This window comes from Thalassophryne amazonica, chromosome 18, assembly GCF_902500255.1.
Source record: "Thalassophryne amazonica chromosome 18, fThaAma1.1, whole genome shotgun sequence".
Taxonomy (NCBI): domain Eukaryota; kingdom Metazoa; phylum Chordata; class Actinopteri; order Batrachoidiformes; family Batrachoididae; genus Thalassophryne; species Thalassophryne amazonica.
The window spans coordinates 52,462,807-52,483,323 of record NC_047120.1 but is presented as its reverse complement, the minus strand read 5'-3'; the positions used below and the strand labels follow the sequence as shown (position 1 = coordinate 52,483,323).

The 20,517-nt window shown below is 42.3% G+C and overlaps 1 protein-coding gene across 1 annotated transcript in view; it reads right to left on the bottom strand.

Annotated features, from left to right (window-relative positions):
- LOC117530595 (chymotrypsin-like protease CTRL-1) overlaps positions 1-20,130 on the bottom strand; it is a 35,516-nt gene extending 15,386 nt beyond the window's left edge. Inside the window, exons 1-4 of the mRNA XM_034193483.1 lie at positions 19,976-20,130; positions 19,724-19,869; positions 9,720-9,734; positions 7,755-7,769 (exon numbers count right to left, since the gene is read on the bottom strand). Of these exons, the coding sequence (XP_034049374.1) occupies positions 7,755-7,769; positions 9,720-9,734; positions 19,724-19,869; positions 19,976-20,130 (331 nt within the window). The remainder of the gene's footprint in view (positions 1-7,754; positions 7,770-9,719; positions 9,735-19,723; positions 19,870-19,975) is intronic.
- Positions 20,131-20,517: the final 387 nt, after the last annotated feature.

Here is a 20,517-nt window from a genome sequence, read left to right as displayed (position 1 = left end):
TCCGGACGTCCCATTGTTTATAGCCGGGATCAGCTGCTTGGACTAAGAGACTCAATGTACAGTGGGCCGGGTCCCCGCTATGCTGAGCACCTGGACATATCTGCAGACATAGGTGGACGGACGAAGTGGAGAAGGACTTATATTCCATCTGTGGTCAAGGGAAATGTAAGGTCTCTCCGCAACAAGACCAAGGAGCTAGCAGCGCTAACCCATTTCCAGAGGCTATATAAGGGCTGCAGTCTCATGGGCTTCACAGAGACGTGGTTGGATGAACATGTATCGGACTCTTTAATCAACATGGGCGGCTTCACACTCATCCGCGCGGACAGGACACTGGCGGAGAGCGAAAAAATGAGAGGAGGGGAGCTTGCTGTTTATGTGAATGAGAGATGGCGCAGCGCAGCTCATGTTCGCGTCAAAGACCAGATCTGCTTCTCGAACGTGGAGCTACTCGCAGTGAGCATGAGGCCATAGTATCTCCCACGGCAGTTTGGAAGTGTGATTACGTTCTGTGCGTATATTCCTCCCTCTGCAGACGCCGCCGCTGCCTGTGAGCGGATTCACAGTAGGCACACGGCTGCAGACGCAACACCCCCACGTCCTCCTCATCACCAGGAACTTTAACCACGCCTCCCTCTCCGCCACCCTCCCCACGTTCACCCAGTATGTCACGTGTAAAACCAGGGACAATAGAACACTGTACATTTTTTACGCCAATGTGGGGGACGCTTATACCTCCACCCCCCTCCTCCCGCTGGGACGCTCGGATCACAATCTCGTCTATCTGCTACCCCAATACACACCCAGGGTGAAAAGAGAACCAATACACAAAAGGTCAGTGAAAGTCTGGACTGAAGAGGCCACTGAGAGGCTGAGGGACTGTTTCAGAACCACAGACTGGAGCACATTTCAAAACTCATGGTGAAAACATCAATGGCCTGACCCAGTGTGTGTCACTGACTGCATGAACTTCTGTGTGGACAGCATTGTGCCTACCCGGAGGGTACGGTGCTTTCCCAACAACCACCTCTGGGTGACCCCCGAGCTGACGGTCCTGATGAACCAGAAGAAGAGCTTTCAACTCAGGAGACAGGAAAAAGGAGTGGACCAACATTCCACAGGCCACAATTGACAACCTGATCAACTCTATGCGAAGGAGATGTGTTGCACTGCATGAGGCAAATGGTGGTCACACCAGATACTGACTGGTATCCCCCCCCCAATAAAACAAAACTGCACCTTTCAGAGTGGCCTTTTATTGTGGGCAGTCTAAGGCACACCTGTGCACTAATCATGGTGTCTAATCAGCATCTTGGTATGGCACACCTGTGAGGTGGGATGGATTATCTCAGCAAAGGAGAAGTGCTCACTATCACAGATTTTGACTGGTTTGTGAACAATATTTGAGGGAAATGGTGATATTGTGTATGTGGAAAAAGTTTTAGATCTTTGAGTTCATCTCATATAAAATGGGAGCAAAACCAAAAGTGTTGCGTTTATATTTTTGTTGAGTGTATGTATAGATAAAGTAAAATTATTGCACATGATAAATTGCACAGATGTGCATGTAATAAAGCACAAAAAGCGAAGGTAGACATGGTTAATATTGCAAAATCAGCATGTGGTTACACTGCTAAAAACTAGGGATGCTCGGATTAGGTTTTATGCTGCCGATTCCGATACTGGTCAGCCTTGAGTGCCAATCACCAATACCGATCACAGATTCCGATTACATGGATTGGCTGTAAATTTTAGATTTATGATCAGTGCTACTGGGCTGGCTACATAAAATCACCTTAATTTAGACAAAAACATATTTTTACTTAATTTTTCAAGGAAAAAACATACAAAAACCTTTCAGGTCAATGTGGCAACTATTCAGTTAAAAGGACAACTGAAAAACACCTAAATTTATCTGCTATCGCTTGTGCGTGTGTGTACTACCAAAAAAAGACAGTGTACATCCTCAGTGCAGTGAAAAAAAAAAATCACGTCAGAAATGAGTCTAGCTTTTCTTTCTTTCTTCCTGCTAACAGCCTCCAGACAGCACAGCGGATTTGTTCTGTGTGTGCATGCGCGCGTGTGCATGTGTGTGTGCAAGTATGTGTGGGCACACGCACGAGGACGTACACCTGCGCGTGTGTACGTGTGTATGTGTACGTGTGCTATTTGCACTCTAAATGGAACCAAGCTGCACCCTAAATGTAATGCAACACAAATGGGATGAATTAATCCATGTTATGTGACATACAAAAGCACCAATCAAATGATAAGGATCCACTCAGCCGTTATATAAAGGGTTTTAGTCATACCAATGCTCCCCAGAACCATTAACTGAAAATAAAGGCTGAAGGACCTAAATGAGATTTTGAGGACTTTCCAGGCATGTGAGAGGTAAATAAAGAAAAATGGGGGGAAAAAATGGCAGGGGATTTAGATGGCTGTAGTTGAGGGGTCTGGGGATGCAAAGCTTCCTAGAAGCTGAAGGGTATTAGCCATGCTAATGCTCCCCAGAACTATTTTACTGAAAAGCATAGTCTGAAGGACCTAAATGACATGGTGAGATGGTGAAGAGCTTTGCCCATTCATGTCTGTGACATAAACATATTATACAGTGAGGAAAAACAGTATTTGAACACCCTGTGATTTTTCAAGTTCTCCCACTTAGAAATCATGGAGTGGTCTGAAATGTTCATCGTAGGTGCATGTCCACTGTGAGAGACATAATCTGAAAAAGAAAAAAAAAATCCGGAAATCACAATGTATGATTTTTTAAAATAATTTATTTGTACGTTACTGCTGCAAATAAGTGTTTGAACTGTGAAAATCAATGTTAATATTTGGTACAGTAGCCTTTGTTTGCAATTACAGAGGTCAAACGTTTCCTGTAGTTTTTCACCAGGTTTGCACAAACTGCAGCAGGGATTTTGGTCCACTCCTCCATACAGAAGTTTTCTAGATCTTTCAGGTTTGGAGTTTCAGCTCCCTCCAAAAATTTTCTATTGAGTTCAGGTCTGGAGACTGGCCAGGCCACTCCAGGACCTTGAAATGCTTCTTACGGAGCCCCCCCCGGTTGCCCTGGCTGTGTGTTTGGGGTCATTGTCATGCTGGAAGACCCAGCCATGACCCATCTTCAATGCTCTTACTGAGGGAAGGAGGTTGTTTGCCAAAATCTCGCAATACACGACCCCATCCATCCTCCCTTCAATACGGTGCAGTCGTCCTGTCCCCTTTGCAGAAGAGCACCCCAAAGTTTGATGTTTCCACCCACATGCTTCACGGTTAGGATGGTTTTCTTGGGGTTGTTCTCATCCTCTAAACATGGTAAGTGGAGTTGATTCCAAAAAGCTCTATTCTGGTCTCATCTGACCACATGACCTTCTCCCATGCTTCCTCTGGATCATCCAGATGGTCACTGGTGAACTTCAAACGGGCCTGGACATGTGCTGGCTTGAGCAGGGGGACCTTGCTGCCCTGCAGGATTTTAAACCATGACAGCATCATGTGTTACTAATGTAATCTTTGTGACTGTGGTCCCAACTCTCTTCAGGTCATTGACCAGGTCCTCCTGTGTAGTTCTGAGCTTTCTCAGAATCATCCTTACCCCACAAAGTGAGATCTTGCATGGAATCCCAGACAGAGGGAGATTGACAGTCATCTTGTGTTTCTTCCACTTTCAAAAAAATAATCTTAACAGTTGTTGTCTTCTACCAAGCTGCTTGCCTGTTGTCCTGTAGTCCATCCCAGTCTTGTGCAGGTTTACAGTTTTGTCCCTGGTGTCCTTAGACAGCTCTTTGGTCTTGCTATGGTGGACAGGTTGGAGTGTGATTGATTGAGTGTGTGAACAGGTGTCTTTTATACAGGTAACAAGTTCAAACAGGTGCAATTAATACAGGTAAAGAGTGCAGAATAAGAGGGCTTCTTGAAGAAAAATTAACAGGTCTGTGTTAGCCAGAATTCTTGCTGATTGGCAGGTGTTCAAATACTTATTTGCAGCAGTAACATACACATAAATTATTTAAAAAAATCATACATGGTGATTTCCGGATTTTTTTTTTTTTTTTAGGTTATGTCTCTCACAGCATGCACCTAAGATGAAAATTTCAGACCCCTCCATGATTTCTAAGGGGAAAACTTGCAAAATTGCAGGGTGTTCAGATACTTATTTTCCTCACTGTATGTAAAATTTATGTTTCCTTGCTTTTGTGCAAATTACAGTATGTCATAAAGCATCATTTTGTACAGATTAAAAAAATCATCATAGGCAGGGTCTCTATTTGGCAACTTCCCATCCATGATATCTTACACAAATTCATATAAACCATTAACTCAGTAAGTAATATATTGTAATAAGTTGGTGGCATTGTCTTCTTATACATGCATGCAGCGGTCTGATCTCATATGGAGACAGTGCTTCAACACAAATGGGGATCAGTACACTTTGGCTTTTAGGTTCCTAGTTTGGAAGAAAAAAATAAGTGAACCAATTCCATTCTTCCAAAATTTCTGGATGGAGTAATGCAGCCTGGTTCACTGTTGTATGCTGTCTATTCTCAGAGCCTCTTACACAGTCTATGCTCACACACAGAGCAGGCTGATCCTGCCTCCTTCAAGAAGCATGAGAGAGGGACAGTAGTGACAGTCTGATATGTTGGTGACTGAGCTTGAGATTAGTTTTGTCAATGTTCAAAACAGAAGTACAGCCCATGTTAGATGCATGTCAGTTTGCCTATAAGCATGAGCGTAGCACTGAGGATGCCATTCTAAGCATGTTGCATCTTGTCTCTAAGCATGTTCACACTTTATTTATTGAGTTTAGCGCTGCTTTTAATACTGTGCAACCCCACCTACTTTTAAGGAAATTGAAGGACATGAATGCCAACGCAGTTCTTATAAAATGGTTTTAATCTTTTTTAACTAACCGCACACAGCAAGTGAAGCTTAATCAGACATTATCAGATATCAAACACTGTAATACAGGAGTTCCACAAGGCTGTGTGCTTTCACCAATACTTTTTACAATTTATACTAATGACTGCAGGAAAGTACACCCCAATAATTTTATTTTTAAATTTGTAAATGACACAGCAATCGTGAGCCTCTTGCATAAGGACATGGACCCTTTTGTCTACTACAATGAGGTTGACACCTTTATTAAGTGGTGTGACAAAAAACATCTGATTTTAAACATGTCAAAAACACAAGACATGGTTTTTGACCCAAGACAAGTAACAACACACAAGCCATTTCAGACCAAACTATAAGTCCATATCAATAATTTGCTATACTGGAAATCACACATTGATAATTTGTGCAACAAACTGCAACAGAGAATGTATTTTCTGAGACGAGTGAGGCTTTATGGTGTGAGCAATCAGATCATGCTAATTTTTTACAAAGCTATTTTAGAGAGCCTAATTAGATATGGAATCAGTGCCTGGTTTGGTAACCTTAGAGTTCAACTCAAAAATAGGTTGTCTAACATGCACAAAACAGCAATGAAAATAATTGGTATGGAAAAATAGGAGTCCATTGAGAAGCTGTCAGTTGTGACGCAGGCAACAAAAATCTGCTCAGACTCCTCTCACCCACTGTCCTCAGAGTATGAACTTCTCCCTTCAGGAAGATTTCATATACCAAAGTGTAAAACAAATCGTCTCAAATGATTATTTGTTCCAGTTTCTATCAAACTGCTAAACAATGCAAGTAACTAGTGCAATAGAACAGTGTGCAATAAACATCAGCACTTTAGCACCTGGCACTTTTCTCAGCACTTTAATTAGTTGAATGTCTCTGTGTTGTCATTATAATGTATTTCCTGATTTTAGTCTAGATTTTAATTCTTGTGTTTTATGTGATTGTGTCCTTTTTTAATTGTTCTCTGTTCTGTGAAGCAATAATGTAGTGCAACACCCAAGACAAATTTCCCTAATGGGACAATAAAGTTGACCTTGACCTTATGGAAATGAGGAGAAACATACAAAATGGGTAGAATGTAATTTTAAATATCAATGTTTGAATGTTTTGTATTAATGTTAAGACTAAGACCACCACATACGCCTGACATCCCTGTGCATTCTTGAATGCATGTCTTGAGGACATGGTGCATATTAGGGTGATTCTTAGACTACGGGCACTTATTATGTCCTTTGATCATACTGTATGAAAAACAGAAAAAAGGGGAAATTTCACACTTTTATAGTTATCTTTACAATGAAAGTGTGTTAAGAAATTTGTTCTAGTAGTCTATGATGACTTTTTCACCTTTTTTCAGTTGTGTGGGCCGCCAGAAGAGGAGGTACAGCTGGCCCACCACCAGAGGGCGCCCTGCCTGAAGTGCGGGCTTCAGGCAGCCGGGAGTGAGTGACAGCTGTTACTCATTACTTCCTGACAGCTGTCACTCATTCTTCATCATCTCACTCCATAAAACCCAGACGTCATCTCCACCTCATCACCCAGATATCATACTTCATTGGAGGTAATATCCTCAGCCATTTGTGTTTTCTATATCTGTATATTGTGAGTGTTTGCAGGAGTACCGGTCCCTCTTTCTGTGGAGGCTGAGTGAGTGCAGGACTGCACTCTTTTCCCCTGAGGAATCACTGCGGTACTCTGCAACATATTGAGTGAGAGGTGGAGGTGGCATTCCCACCGTTGTTGTTACTGGGTGTACACACACCCACACTTGACTGTCTTTATTCTCGCCAGCAGTACCAGATCCGACAGTCGGGGACGGTGATCACCTGGGAATTCGGGACATGGCGGCTCCAGTATTCACCAGGTTCTGTGGAGGCGGAAATCGTGTGGTTCCGGCTCTTCTCAGGACAGACGTCTTCTATCCTCGAGCCTGCCCACACGTCACCTTTGTGGATTGACTGTAATTATATTCTGAGATTGTCTGTATATTCGTTGTGCACATTTCACAACATTAAATTGTTACTTTTTGGCTCATCTATTGGCCGTTCATTTGCGCCCCCTGTTGTGGGTCCGTGTCACTACACTTTCACAACATTTTCAGCATCATTACATGCAAATATTGCCGTTTTGTGCTTGTCCCACACCCAGACTTTTGATCTTCAATGATAAAAATGAATGGTAAAGAAACGTTTTTTTCTAATGTTTTAAAATATCTCTGAATAAAATATCAGTAAAATAATCAAAACATAATTGGGGTATTCAATGTCATACAACTGTTGTGATTTTTTTTAAACAAAATGTAGTTGTCCCACACTATTGCCGTAATTTCCACCACAACACTGTAATGTCCCTTTAAACAGTTTGTATGAAAGATTGTTTGGGTAGTTTCTATGGAGATAAACAGTGACATCAGAGGACATGTATATAGCGCCATCTAGTTATGTATTTTCACCACTCAGAAAAGCAAAATCTAAGTGAAACTGTAAAACTAAATGTCACTGTTTCTTTTGTGACAGTTCCTGAGGCTGCTGTAATTATGAGCTACTTCTAAAGTAATAAGTTGGTGGTGTTGTCTTTTTAGTTTGTGCTTTTCTCTTGAAGGTGATTTTTGTTAATAGACTCTTACCGCCCTCCACTGTTATTCTGAACATATTGTTTAATAAAAGACATAATTCCTCTGTGTACTTCTGTTGCATTGAGATTTAATCTCCTGAGCGACACTAAAGACTATCATTCTTCTTGAGAATTGCACTTTAAGATACAGTGAGTCATATCATCAACACTGACACAATTATCTGCAATAATTATCTGCAATGTGGAAATCTGACTTCACTTACCCGGAATACTGGACCCTGTAGGAAAGAGATATATAGTTATTCATATTATAGGGCCATGGTGATGGTTGATTAAAGCAACAACATTTTGACAAATCATCCCAGTTACACTTGCTAGGATCCACTAAATAACTAAATTTCAGTTTTCAATTTATTTTCATTTATATAGTGCCAAATGACAACAAAGTTGCCTCAAGTCGCTTCACACAAGTAAGAGCTAACCTTACCAGCTCCTACAGCAAGCACACAGGCGACAGTGGTAAGAAAAAAAACTCCCTCTGATGATTTGAGGAAGAAACCTTAAGCAGACTAGACTCAAAGGGGTGACCCTCTGCTTGGGCCATGCTATCGACACAATTGACAATACAGGAAATTTTGGGAGTTCATGCTGGTGCATAAGACAGGAGGCCTGCAGAAGAAAATACCCACCCCCATCTCTGGATGGAGCTACACCTTAAACAGAGAGAAAAAAAACAGAATCATGCGGCAGAAAGACAACAAATACAGTATAATTTATCAGCATTTAGTGACAAGAAAAACAGAAGAAATAATAAGGTGATTGCATCACTAAAAGACCCAGACTTTAGTTAAAGTTGATCAAATGAATGAATGAATTTCAATCAAATGAATTTTAAAGGGTAGAAAGCATAATAACATACTTATTTTTTTTTATGTTATTATGCTTTCTACCCTTTAAAATTCATTTGATTGAGATTCTCTTTGGGAGTGACAAGAATGGACAAGATTAGGAATGAACATATCAGAGGGACAGCTCAGGTGGGACGGTTTGGAGACAAAGTCAGAGAGGCGAGACTGAGATGGTTTGGACATGTGCAGAGGAGGGACCCAGGGTATATAGGGAGAAGGATGCTGAGGATGGAGCCACCAGGCAGGAGGAGAAGAGGGAGACCAAAGAGGAGGTTCATGGATGTGCTGAGAGAGGACATGCAGGTGGTTGGTGTGACAGAGGAAGATACAGAGGACAGGGTGAGATGGAAACGATTGATCTGCTGTGGCGACCTCTAATGGGAACAGGCGAAAGACAAAGAAGAAGAAGAAAGCATAATAACATACTATGCCAGTATGTTAACCATAGGAAAGGGAAAATAAGTGCTTCTTAAGTCTGGACTTGAAAGTCTCTACAGAATCTGACTGTTTTATTGATGCAGGGAGATCATCCCACAAAGCAGGTGCACGATAAGAGAAAGCTCTGTGACCCCCAGACTTTTTATTCACCCTAGGGATATAAAGTAGTCCTGCATCCTGAGATTGCAAAGCCCGGGCCGGTACGTAGAGTTTATGCAGGTCCGCTAAGTAGGGAGGCGCTAGTCCATGAATAATTTTATAGTTTAGTAACAGAACCTAAAAATCTGATCTCACAGGTACAGGAACCCAGGCACCAAGCCCTACATGACTTCCTCCGCCTAACCATGGTCCGAAAGTTCTCATCCGCAGCTGGCGATTCTAGGCTAATCCTAATGCGCGTACTAGCTGGCCCAACACTAACCTCATCTGGAGTGCCCGTAACATCTACCTCCACTGAACTAAGAAGCTGTTCTAGCTTACGGACACGGCTCTGTAAAAGAGTCACCCTCTCTGCCAGCATCGTGCAGGATTTATGCAGTGTAAAGCAGTGTACTTTGTGCACCAGAAAATCCAAGAGCATAGCCAAGCTAGTGTGAGCTAACCTCTGATGAAAATGGTAACCACTCCTAAGATTCACACAGGAATAGAATAATGAGCTACAATTCACAGCAGTTACACTGAAAAACTAACAGAAGTATTAGACTGGTAGCAACAGTAATAAAAGAAACAATTAAAAAATAGCTACAGCAATAGCTATATTTCCTCAAAGGAGGCTCAATTATCATTAAGTAATTAAACCCAACTGACCAAATATGAAATAGGAAATTCACTACTTAGGCAGCATGCATTTTTTTTGTTGTACAACTGCAAACAATTACTTACCCTGAACACTGGATTCTGTAGAAAAGATATACAGGCATAATTAAGTCAATTATAGGTTCATGCTGGTGGCTGAATAAAGAAACAGCATATTGCAAGTAAATAACTAAATAAATACATAATCCAAGCTCCACCTGTTAGGATCTACAAAATATCAAACTTTTACATATCCAGAAACCAGTTCTTGGAGTACCAAGGTATGTTATATCTTATCAGAAAGAAAATTATCATTAGCATTATTATTATCACTTAATGAAGTAAACCCACTGGAAGAAATATAAATACATTGCACTAAGATGATGGTGTGTGTGATATATATATATATATATACAATTTATTAACACCAAACAAAAACATAACTAAGCATAAATTCAAACATAAACTGACAACATAAAAAAAGGTAAAAATATAAACTGACTCTGCCAGTGGTATTTTGGTATATCAACTGCCTGAACAAAAGGTGGTGCATCTACAAAGACCCATGAGAGTCAAATGATCAATTATCAGTTATTTTTAAAAAGCAAGTACAGTGAGCTTTGTAACCTATTTTAAATCAAAGCAGGAAATCTTACAGAGCCTGATGATGATGAGACATGTCAAGAACAGCCACGGAGTCCAAGGCGCCATATGATCACCAGTGTTTTCTTCAGTAACAGTATGTTTTCTAATCGTACAGATGTGTCTTTCTCCCTTAATGTTTTACCATCAACTCTGCTGTATGTGCTTGTACAAAGGCTTTAAGAGCATCTGATCCTTTGTTCTGAAATATGTTGTGCTTCCACTCCTTCATGAAACTGGATTGTTGACATTCTCACACGCTGTATGTCTGATCATGTGATTTGAAATCCAATTAAATCATTAAATGTTGCTTGTGATTGTGACTGCTAGGATACGCTCTGTGTGTAAACAGTATCAATATACACACTAAAGTCAGCCATAATTTGTTGGCACATATAAAATAAGGCACAGTTGTCACATGATTATCAAATCAATTTTATTTATATAGCGCCAAATCACAACAAACAGTTGCCCCAAGGGGCTTTATATTGTAAGGAAAAGCCATACAATAATTACAGAAAAACCCCAACGGTCAAAACGACCCCCTATGAGCAAGCACTTGGCGAGGAGGGGCAGTCTTCTGCTGGGACTGGTTGGGGGTGAGAGGAGAGAATCAGGAAAAAGACATGCTGTGGAAGAGAGCAGAGATCAATCACTAATGATTAAAAGCAAAGTGGTGCATACAGAGCAAAAAGAGGTGAATAAAAAGAAACACTCAGTGCATCATGGGAAACCCCCCAGTTGTCTAAGTCTATAGCAGCATAACTAAAAGATGGTTCAGGGTCACCTGATCCAGCCCTAACTATAAGCTTTAGCAAAAAGGAAAGTTTTAAGCCTAATCTTAAAAGTAGAGAGGGTGTCTGTCTCCCTAATCCGAATTGGGAGCTGGTTCCACAGGAGAGGAGCCTGAAAGCTGAAGGCTCTGCCTCCCATTCTACTCTTACAAACCCTAGGAACTACAAGTAAGCCTGCAGTCTGAGAGCGACGCGCTCTATTGGGGTGATATGGTACTATGAGGTCCCTAAGATAAGATGGGACCTGATTATTCAAAACCTTATAAGTAAGAAGAAAAATTTTAAATTCTATTCTGGAATTAACAGGAAGCCAATGAAGAGAAGCCAATATGGGTGAAATATGCTCTCTCCTTCTAGTCCCCGTCAGTACTCTAGCTGCAGCATTTTGAATTAACTGAAGGCTTTTCAGGGAACTTTTAGGACAACCTGATAATGAATTACAATAGTCCAGCCTAGAGGAAATAAAAGCATGAATTAGCTTTTCAGCATCACTCTGAGACAAGACCTCTCTAATTTTTGAGATATTGCGCAAATGCAATAAAGCAGTCCTACATATTTGCTTAATATGCGCATTGAAGGACATATCCTGATCAAAAATGACTCCAAGATTTCTCACAGTATTACTGGAGGTCAGAGTAATGCCATCCAGAATAAGGATCTGGTTAGACACCATGTTTCTAAGATTTGTGGGGCCAAGTACAATAACTTCAGTTTTATCTGAATTTAAAAGCAGGAAATTACAGGTCATCCATGTCTTTATGTCTGAAAGACATTCCTGCAGTTTAACTAACTGGTGTTTGTCCTCTGGCTTCATGGATAGATAAAGCTGGGTATCATCTGCGTAACAATGAAAATTTAAGCAATGCTTTCTAATAATACTGCCTAAGGGAAGCATGTATAAAGTGAATAAAATTGGTCCTAGCACTTGTGGAACTCCATAATTAACCTTAGTCCGTGAAGAAGACTCCCCATTTACATGAAGAAATTGTAATCTATTAGATAAATATGATTCAAACCACCGCAGCGCAGTGCCTTTAATACCTATGGCATGCTCTAATCTCTGTAATAAAATTTGATGGTCAACAGTATCAAAAGCTGCACTGAGGTCTAACAGGACAAGCACAGAGATGTGTCCACTGTCTGAGGCCATAAGAAGATCATTTGTAACCTTCACTAATGCTGTTTCTCTACTATGATGAATTCTGAAAGCTGACTGAAACTCTTCAAATAGACCATTCCTCTGCAGATTGTTGTGTGGGCCGCTGAAGAGGAGGTACTGCTGGCCCACCACCACCAGAGGGCGCCCTGCCTGGAGTGTGGGCTCCAGGCACCGGAGGGCGCTGCCGCCTCACAGAAGCAGCCAGGGTGACAGCTGTCACCCATCACCTGAGACAACTGATTCCAATCAACAGGGAGGTATATCAGCAGGACGGCATCTCCACCTCATTGCCGAGAGACCGCCCTATCAAAGAGGTAACAATCTCCGCCCAAACGTGCTATTAATTACAGTTGTAATTCTTGTTGATTGTTTGTAGGATAGCTGACTACTGGACAACTCTTGGATAAGTACTCACCTTCCTACATTCCTTTATTGTTGTTGACGAGAGGTGGAGGTGGAATCTCCACCCTCCGTGTTGCTGGGTGCAGCCGCACCCACACCTGACTGTTTCTGTTCCTTGCCAGCAGTACCGGATCCGACGAGCAGAGGCAGTGGCCACCTGGGAGTTCGGGACTTGGCGGCTCCAGTATTCCCGGGGTTCGGTGGCAGAGGAAATCGGGTTGGTTCCGGTTCGACTTGGACAGACGTCTCCTATCGTCAAGCCTGCCCACACGACACCGTTGTAATTGGACTCAATTTCAATATTGTAATCGGCTGTGTTTGTTGTGCCTGTTTCACAACAGTAAAAACAGTGTTATTTGACTCCTCCATTGTCCGTTCATTTGCGCCCCCTGTTGTGGGTCCGTGTTCCAACACTTTCACAACACAGATGATCAGTTAGCTGTTTTACAACTACCCTTTCAAGAATTTTTGAGAGAAAAGGAAGGTTGGAGATTGGCCTATAATTAGCTAAGATAGCTGGGTCAAGTGATGGCTTTTTAAGTAATCAATCAATCAATCAATTTTATTTATATAGCGCCAAATCACAACAAACAGTTGCCCCAAGGCGCTTTATATTGTAAGGCAAGGCCATACAATAATTACGTAAAAACCCCAACGGTCAAAACGACCCCCTGTGAGCAAGCACTTGGCGACAGTGGGAAGGAAAAACTCCCTTTTAACAGGAAGAAACCTCCAGCAGAACCAGGCTCAGGGAGGGGCAGTCTTCTGCTGGGACTGGTTGGGGCTGAGGGAGAGAACCAGGAAAAAGACATGCTGTGGAGGGGAGCAGAGATCAATCACTAATTAAATGCAGAGTGGTGCATACAGAGCAAAAAGAGAAAGAAACACTCAGTGCATCATGGGAACCCCCCAGCAGTCTAAGTCTATAGCAGCATAACTAAGGGATGGTTCAGGGTCACCTGATCCAGCCCTAACTCCGAGGCGACGTCGTCATCCTGTTTCAAGCTGAAAACCTCCAAATTTAAGCCTCTGTTGACCCAGGACGTCGTGAGAGAACAGAGAACTTCCAGAAGAGGTCGGAATCAGCAGTTTATCCGGAAATTCCACTGTTAAAGGAGATTTTTTTAATGAAAGACATGCGGATGGATAATGCGCGCGGCACAGGAAAAACACCTCCGTGTTGATAACCATTTGTAAAATCCAGGCGGGTTTTGGTGGCTTTCAGTTGAGTGAGTATCTGAGAAATTGATTAACAGCAGGGCATGTTCCAACTTGTCCTTAAGGCTTCCAAGGCTTTATTTATATAGCGCCAAATCACAACAACAGTTGCCCCAAGGCGCTTTATGTTGCAAGGCAAAAGCCATACAATAATTACAGAAAAACCCCAACGGTCAAAACGACCCCCTATGAGCACTTGGTGACAGTGGGAAGAAAAAACTCCCTTTCAACAGGAAGAAACCTCCAGCAGAATCAGGCTCAGGGAGGGGCAGTCTTCTGCTGGGACTGGTTGGGGCTGAGGGGAGAGAATCAGGAAAAAGACATGCTGTGGAAGACAGCAGAGATCAATCACTAATGATTAAATGCAGAGTGGTGCATACAGAGCAAAAAGAGAAAGAAACACTCAGTGCATCATGGGAACCCCCCAGCAGTCTAAGTCTATAGCAGCATAACTAAGGGATGGTTCAGGGTCACCTGATCCAGTCCTAACTATAAGCTTTAGCAAAAAGGAAAGTTTTAAGCCTAATCTTAAAAGTAGAGAGGGTGTCTGTCTCCCTGATCTGAACTGGGAGCTGGTTCCACAGGAGAGGAGCCTGAAAGCTGAAGGCTCTGCCTCCCATTCTACTCTTACAAACCCTAGGAACTACAAGTAAGCCTGCAGTCTGAGAGCGAAGCGCTCTATTGGGGTGATATGGTACTATGAGGTCCCTAAGATAAGATGGGACCTGATTATTCAAAACCTTATAAGTAAGAAGAAGAATTTTAAATTCTATTCTAGAATTAACAGGAAGCCAATGAAGAGAGGCCAATATGGGTGAGATATGCTCTCTCCTTCTAGTCCCCGTTAGTACTCTAGCTGCAGCATTTTGAATTAACTGAAGGCTTTTCAGGGAACTTTTAGGACACCCTGATAATAATGAATTACAATAGTCCAGCGTAGAGGAAATAAATGCATGAATTAGTTTTTCAGCATCACTCTGAGACAAGACCTTTCTAATTTTAGAGATATTGCGTAAATGCAAAAAAGCAGTCCTACATATTTGTTTAATATGCGCTTTGAATGACATATCCTGATCAAAAATGACTCCAAGATTTCTCACAGTATTACTAGAGGTCAGGGTAATGCCATCCAGAGTAAGCATCTGGTTAGACACCATGTTTCTAAGATTTGTGGGGCCAAGTACAATAACTTCAGTTTTATCTGAGTTTAAAAGCAGGAAATTAGAGGTCATCCATGTCTTTATGTCTGTAAGACAATCCTGCAGTTTAGCTAACTGGTGTGTGTCCTCTGGCTTCATGGATAGATAAAGTAATGGTTTAATTACTGCCACCTTAAAAGCCTGTGGTACATAGCCAACTAATAAAGATAGATTGATCATATTTAAGATCGAAGCATTAATGGTAGGGCTTCCTTGAGCAGCCTGGTAGGAATGGGGTCTAATAGACATGTTGATGGTTTGGAGGAAGTGACTAATGAAAGTAACTCAGACGGAACAATCGGAGAGAAAGAGTCTAACCAAATACCAGCATTACTGAAAGCAGCTGAACATAAAGATATGTCTTTGGGATGGTTATGAATAATTTTTTCTCTAATAGTTAAAATTTTATTTGCAAAGAAAGTCATGAAGTCATTCCTAGTTAAAGTTAAAGGAATATTTGGCTCAATAGAGCTCTGACTCTTTGTCAGCCTGGCTACAGTGCTGAAAAGAAACCTGGGGTTGTTCTTAATTTCTTCAATTAGTGATGAATAGTAAGATGTCCTAGCTTTACGGAGGGCTTTTTTATAGAGCGACACTCTTTTTCCAGGCTAAATGAAGATCTTCTAAATTAGTCAGACGCCATTTCCTCTCCAGCTTATGGCTGGAGAGGAAATGGCGTCTTACAGCTTATTATAATAACACTATGTAACAAATTTTTATTTTTGTTTTGTTCCTGGGTACAGTGTGTTTTCCTAACCTGTTATGCCTTAAATAAATAGAAAATAGCTTTTATTCCACAGAAACTTTGCTTCTGTGATCAGGACAATGATATTTTGAAATTTGTCTGTTTTCAAGAATATTCTCGATTCGCCTTCACTACTATTGAGTAGTCTTCTAGAATATTCTTTAACTGCTAGAACTGTCCAGAATTTTCAAAAAAGTTTCCAGAATTATCTAGAAATTTCAAGAAACTTTTAGAACTTTCTAGAACGTAAAAAAAAAAAAAAAAAAAAAAAAATCAAAGTTTGTGCTGAATGTAGTCATTTTTCCATAGACTTTAGACATAAGCAGTTGAAATATAACACTTAGAAGCCAAGAACAAAAATTGTGTTACATAGTGTAATTAATGAAAGCTAGCAACTATGTTGCCCATTGGGACTGACTAAGGATAGTTCCAGCATTGACCTGTCATCTTCAGCATTTGATGTAGTTCAAATTCAAATGGCTGGGAAAAATGTATAATTAGGGAATAAGCCTGTTGTGTCTGATGTGCCGGACGTTCACGCTGTTATGTACGGTCGAAGATATTGCTTTATCAGTGACGCATTAGCAGAGCTGATAAAATGAATATTTTCGACCGTATATAACAGCATGAACGTCCAACACATCAGACAAAAGGGGGTTATTCCCATTCTAATTCAATTCCATCATTTGCACGGTTATTTTTCTGTAGGTAATTCGGTCGGCGAGGGTAGGCTGATAGTGAGGCAGCGAGCTGTCTCTCCAACAGCGGTCAGAGCGCGGAGTAATCCGTCAAATGTGAAAATCCATCAAATCCATCAAACATGAAACCGTAATTCTGTATCACAATACTTTCGTACGGAAACTTAAATTCACCCATTTCGACAGCGATACGCGACTTTCTCTCACTCTGAGCTAACATCGCTAACAGCTAGCAGAGCGTGCAGGCAGTGTTCTGACGAATTGTGAACCTCGAAAGTTCTGCACCTGAGCAATTCTGCGCATTCACTGTTGCACGCGGAGTACAGGAATGACATTCAATAGTAATGACATCTTGTCAGAACACCAGTCAGGGCGCAAAGTAATACATCTTTGGCTACCAGTCTAATATTTTGTTGCCTTCCACAGATATTATACATCTGATTATGTCACATGACTAACCAATCAGAAAAAATATAATTGAATTAGAATTTTTGGGTATATTACACTGGTCAACACTATTTTTCTTGCAGTGAGTTTTTCAATGGCTTTTGGGTAATTTGGGGGCACTGAATCCAAATCTGGTGTTAGTTTTTGTCAGTCACATAATGTATTTTAGATATGAAAACATATTTCTCGTATTAAGCATTGAAGCAAAAGCTCCAGTCTTGCAGTGAATGAGCAGCTTTTGCATAATCCATCAATATGGAACCTGCAGACTGCAAAAAAAGTGTGATGTGATTGACAAAATCTGAGCTCAGATTCAGATTATTTATAATGTATGTAAATGATTTAGGACATAATGTCTCTGATGACACAATCATTTACTGCTTTGGTTCATCCCCGGTCAGTGCTGTCAAATCTTGGCAAAAAGCTTTTGATGTGGTGCAGCACAAACTGCTGCAGCTTTTGATGTGGTGCAGCACAAACTGCTGCAGCTAAAACTTGTCCTTAACTCTGACAAAACTAAACTCATGTTATTGTCAATTTCTAGAAAAGGTCCTCAAACTGCCCCTACAGTGTCCACGCTTGAGGGAAATGAAACTGTGGTGGTACATTCATACAAATATCTTGGTATCTTGCTTGACGATACTCTTACCTTCAAACCCCACAGAGAATCTTGCGAAGAAACTCGAATTGAAACTGGGATTTTTCTTTCGAAATAAATGTTTGTTTGTCTTTTGAGGTTAGAAAGTGCCTTGTTACTGCAACTTTTTTTTTTAATCTATTTTAGATTATGGAGACCTGTTATACAAGGTCTGTTAGAAAATTATCCGACCTTTGTATTTTTTCAAAAACCATATGGGTTTGAATCACGTGTGATTGCATCAGCCAAGCTTGAACCTTTGTGCGCATGCGTGAGTTTTTTCACGCCTGTCGGTTGCGTCATTCACCTGTGAGCAGGCGTCCACCCCTCTCATCGGATTTTTATTGCGAATAAAATGTCTGAACGATTTGGAGCTTTGCTGCATCAAATTTTTCCAAAAACTGTGAGAGACCTCCAGGTGGACACCATTCGGAAAATTCAGATGGCTTTCAGGGACGATTTTATGGGGATTACACAGATTAAGGAGTGCTCCAGCTGGTTTAAAGACGGCCCACAGTGGCTGAGAGCGCACCGCACTCTGAGCGCCAATTGACAGGCTGAAACAACCAGATCATTTCCAACGTGAAGGCTTTGTTGATCCAGGACGTCGTCTGACTTACACAACAATGGCAGACGACGTGGACATCAGTACTTTTTCGGCACATTCCACTGTTACAGGAGTTTTTTTCATGGAAAGAGGAGCGGAGGGATGTGCCACGGAGCCGTTCATGGCGCGGCACAAAACCACCTCCATGTTGGTCTCACAGGACGGCTTTCAGTCGGCTTTTCAGTCGTGACTATCCGAGAAATTGTGCATGAGCTGGACATGCCCCAACATGTCCTGTGAAGCTTCATCACGGCGTTGCGTTGCGCCATGCGGCTCCACCGCGACGCATGGAATTCCTCCACACGTCTGTCTCAATGTGCCGAAAAATTGCTGATGTCCACGTCTAGTCAGACGACGTCCCGGATCAACAGAGCATCCAGTTTGGAAATGAACGGCACATTCCACTGTTACAGGAGTTTTTTTCATGGAAAAAGGAGCGGAGGGATGCGCCACCATGCCGCTCATGGTGTGAAACAAAACCACCTCCGTGTTGGTCTGCATGGCACAAAGCAACGCCGTGATGAAGCCTCACAGGACATGTTGGGGCATGTCCAGCTCATGCACAATTTCTCGGATAGTCACACAACTGAAAAGCCGTCTGAAAGCCGTCCTGTGAGACCAACACGGAGGTGGTTTTGTGCCGCGCCATGAGCGGCATGGTGGCGCATCCCTCCGCTCCTTTTTCCATGAAAAAAACTCCTGTAACAGTGGAATGTGCCGAAAAAGTACTGATGTCCACGTCTTCTGCCATTGTTGTGTAAGTCAGACGACGTCCTGGATCAACAAAGCCTTCACGTTGGAAATGATCTGGTTGTTTCAGGCTGTAGATCGGCGCTCGGAGTGCGCCGCGCTCTCAGACGCTGTGGGTGGCCTTTAAACCGGCTGGGGCACTCCTTAATCTGTGTAATCCCGATAAAATCGTCCCTGAAAGCCATCTGAATTTTTCGAATGGTGTCCACCTGGAGGTCTCTCACAGTTTCTGGAAAAATTTGATGCAGCAAAGTCCATGCAACAATAAAAAACATGTTGACCAGTGTTATGCTTTGAAATTGGTCCAATATACAGTATCTTTACCCATACACGAATTTTCAGAGTATTTTCTGCTTATGGTTAGACTCAAAAACTGACAGAAAACGGACTTCAATTTTAGATATCATATTGAAAGATACCTTCACTAAACAGAGAGTTGCAACAGCTTGTAAGCTGAACACACACACACACACACACACACACACACACACACACACACACACACACACACACACACACAGCGCTCTGTCTGCCTCTTCCGCCTCCCCTCAGCTCCGCACCCAGATGGGCGGGTCGCTGCCCTCAGCATGGATCAGTTACATGACTGGTTGAAAAATGTTGCATTTGACATCTATGTGCCGTGACTGCTCGTGTTGTATATAAACAATATGTGTAAAACTAAAACTGTGTTTTGTCTGTGTATCGTGATAAACTAAGGAACAGCATACACCATGGCGTCCCAGAGGAGATATGAAATTATCAAATAGAACAAGAACATGGCCATTAGACATACCGCAACATGTCCCATCAGGGACATGAACATTCTTGACCACTGCTGCACCACAATAAAGGATGCCTATTGCTCTGTTCCCCGTGCAGATCTGGGTCTCTCCGATCACTGTCTGATCCACCTCATTCCTACTAAGCAACATCACCATGCTCGAAAAAAAAGAAACCGTCATGAACAAGTACGTCACCATGACTTGGCCATGAGACAATGCACCGCAGGCCAGGAAGGCCCAGCTGAGCCATCCCCTGTTCACACCTGGGAGCAGCACTGCTGCCACCAACACAGGCAGAAGCTGGGTCAACACCGACCCCTCCTGGATAGTCGTCACCCACAGCAGCCAAGTCCTGGAGCCAGCACCAAACCACCCCAGCGACACTCGACACCGAGCGCCCTCCCGGTGAGCCATCCATGTGTCTGCTCAAGCGGTAACGCGAAATGTCATGGCCAAGTTCACAGAGGAGCTGGAAATGGTGGGTTGGGCAAGAGTGCCTCCTGAAGAAGAAAACACCCAAACTATGTCAGGAAGGCACTGAAGGAGACGCTGTGGTAGGAGAAGCCCTGGTACATGGGCAAAAGCAGCGACCAACTGAAGAAGTGGTACACGAGCATGAGGACAAGATTTGGGAAACTCATGCTGACTCCATCAGGCGCAAGATCGCAGGAGCTGATCGCGAGGGACCGCAGGATCCTGCACCACTTTGAATTTCTCAGGCCTTGTTCAGACCAAGAAGAGGGAGGTGATGGTCTAGTGGTTAAGCGTTGGTCTTGAGACCAGAGATTTGTCACACTAAATTTCT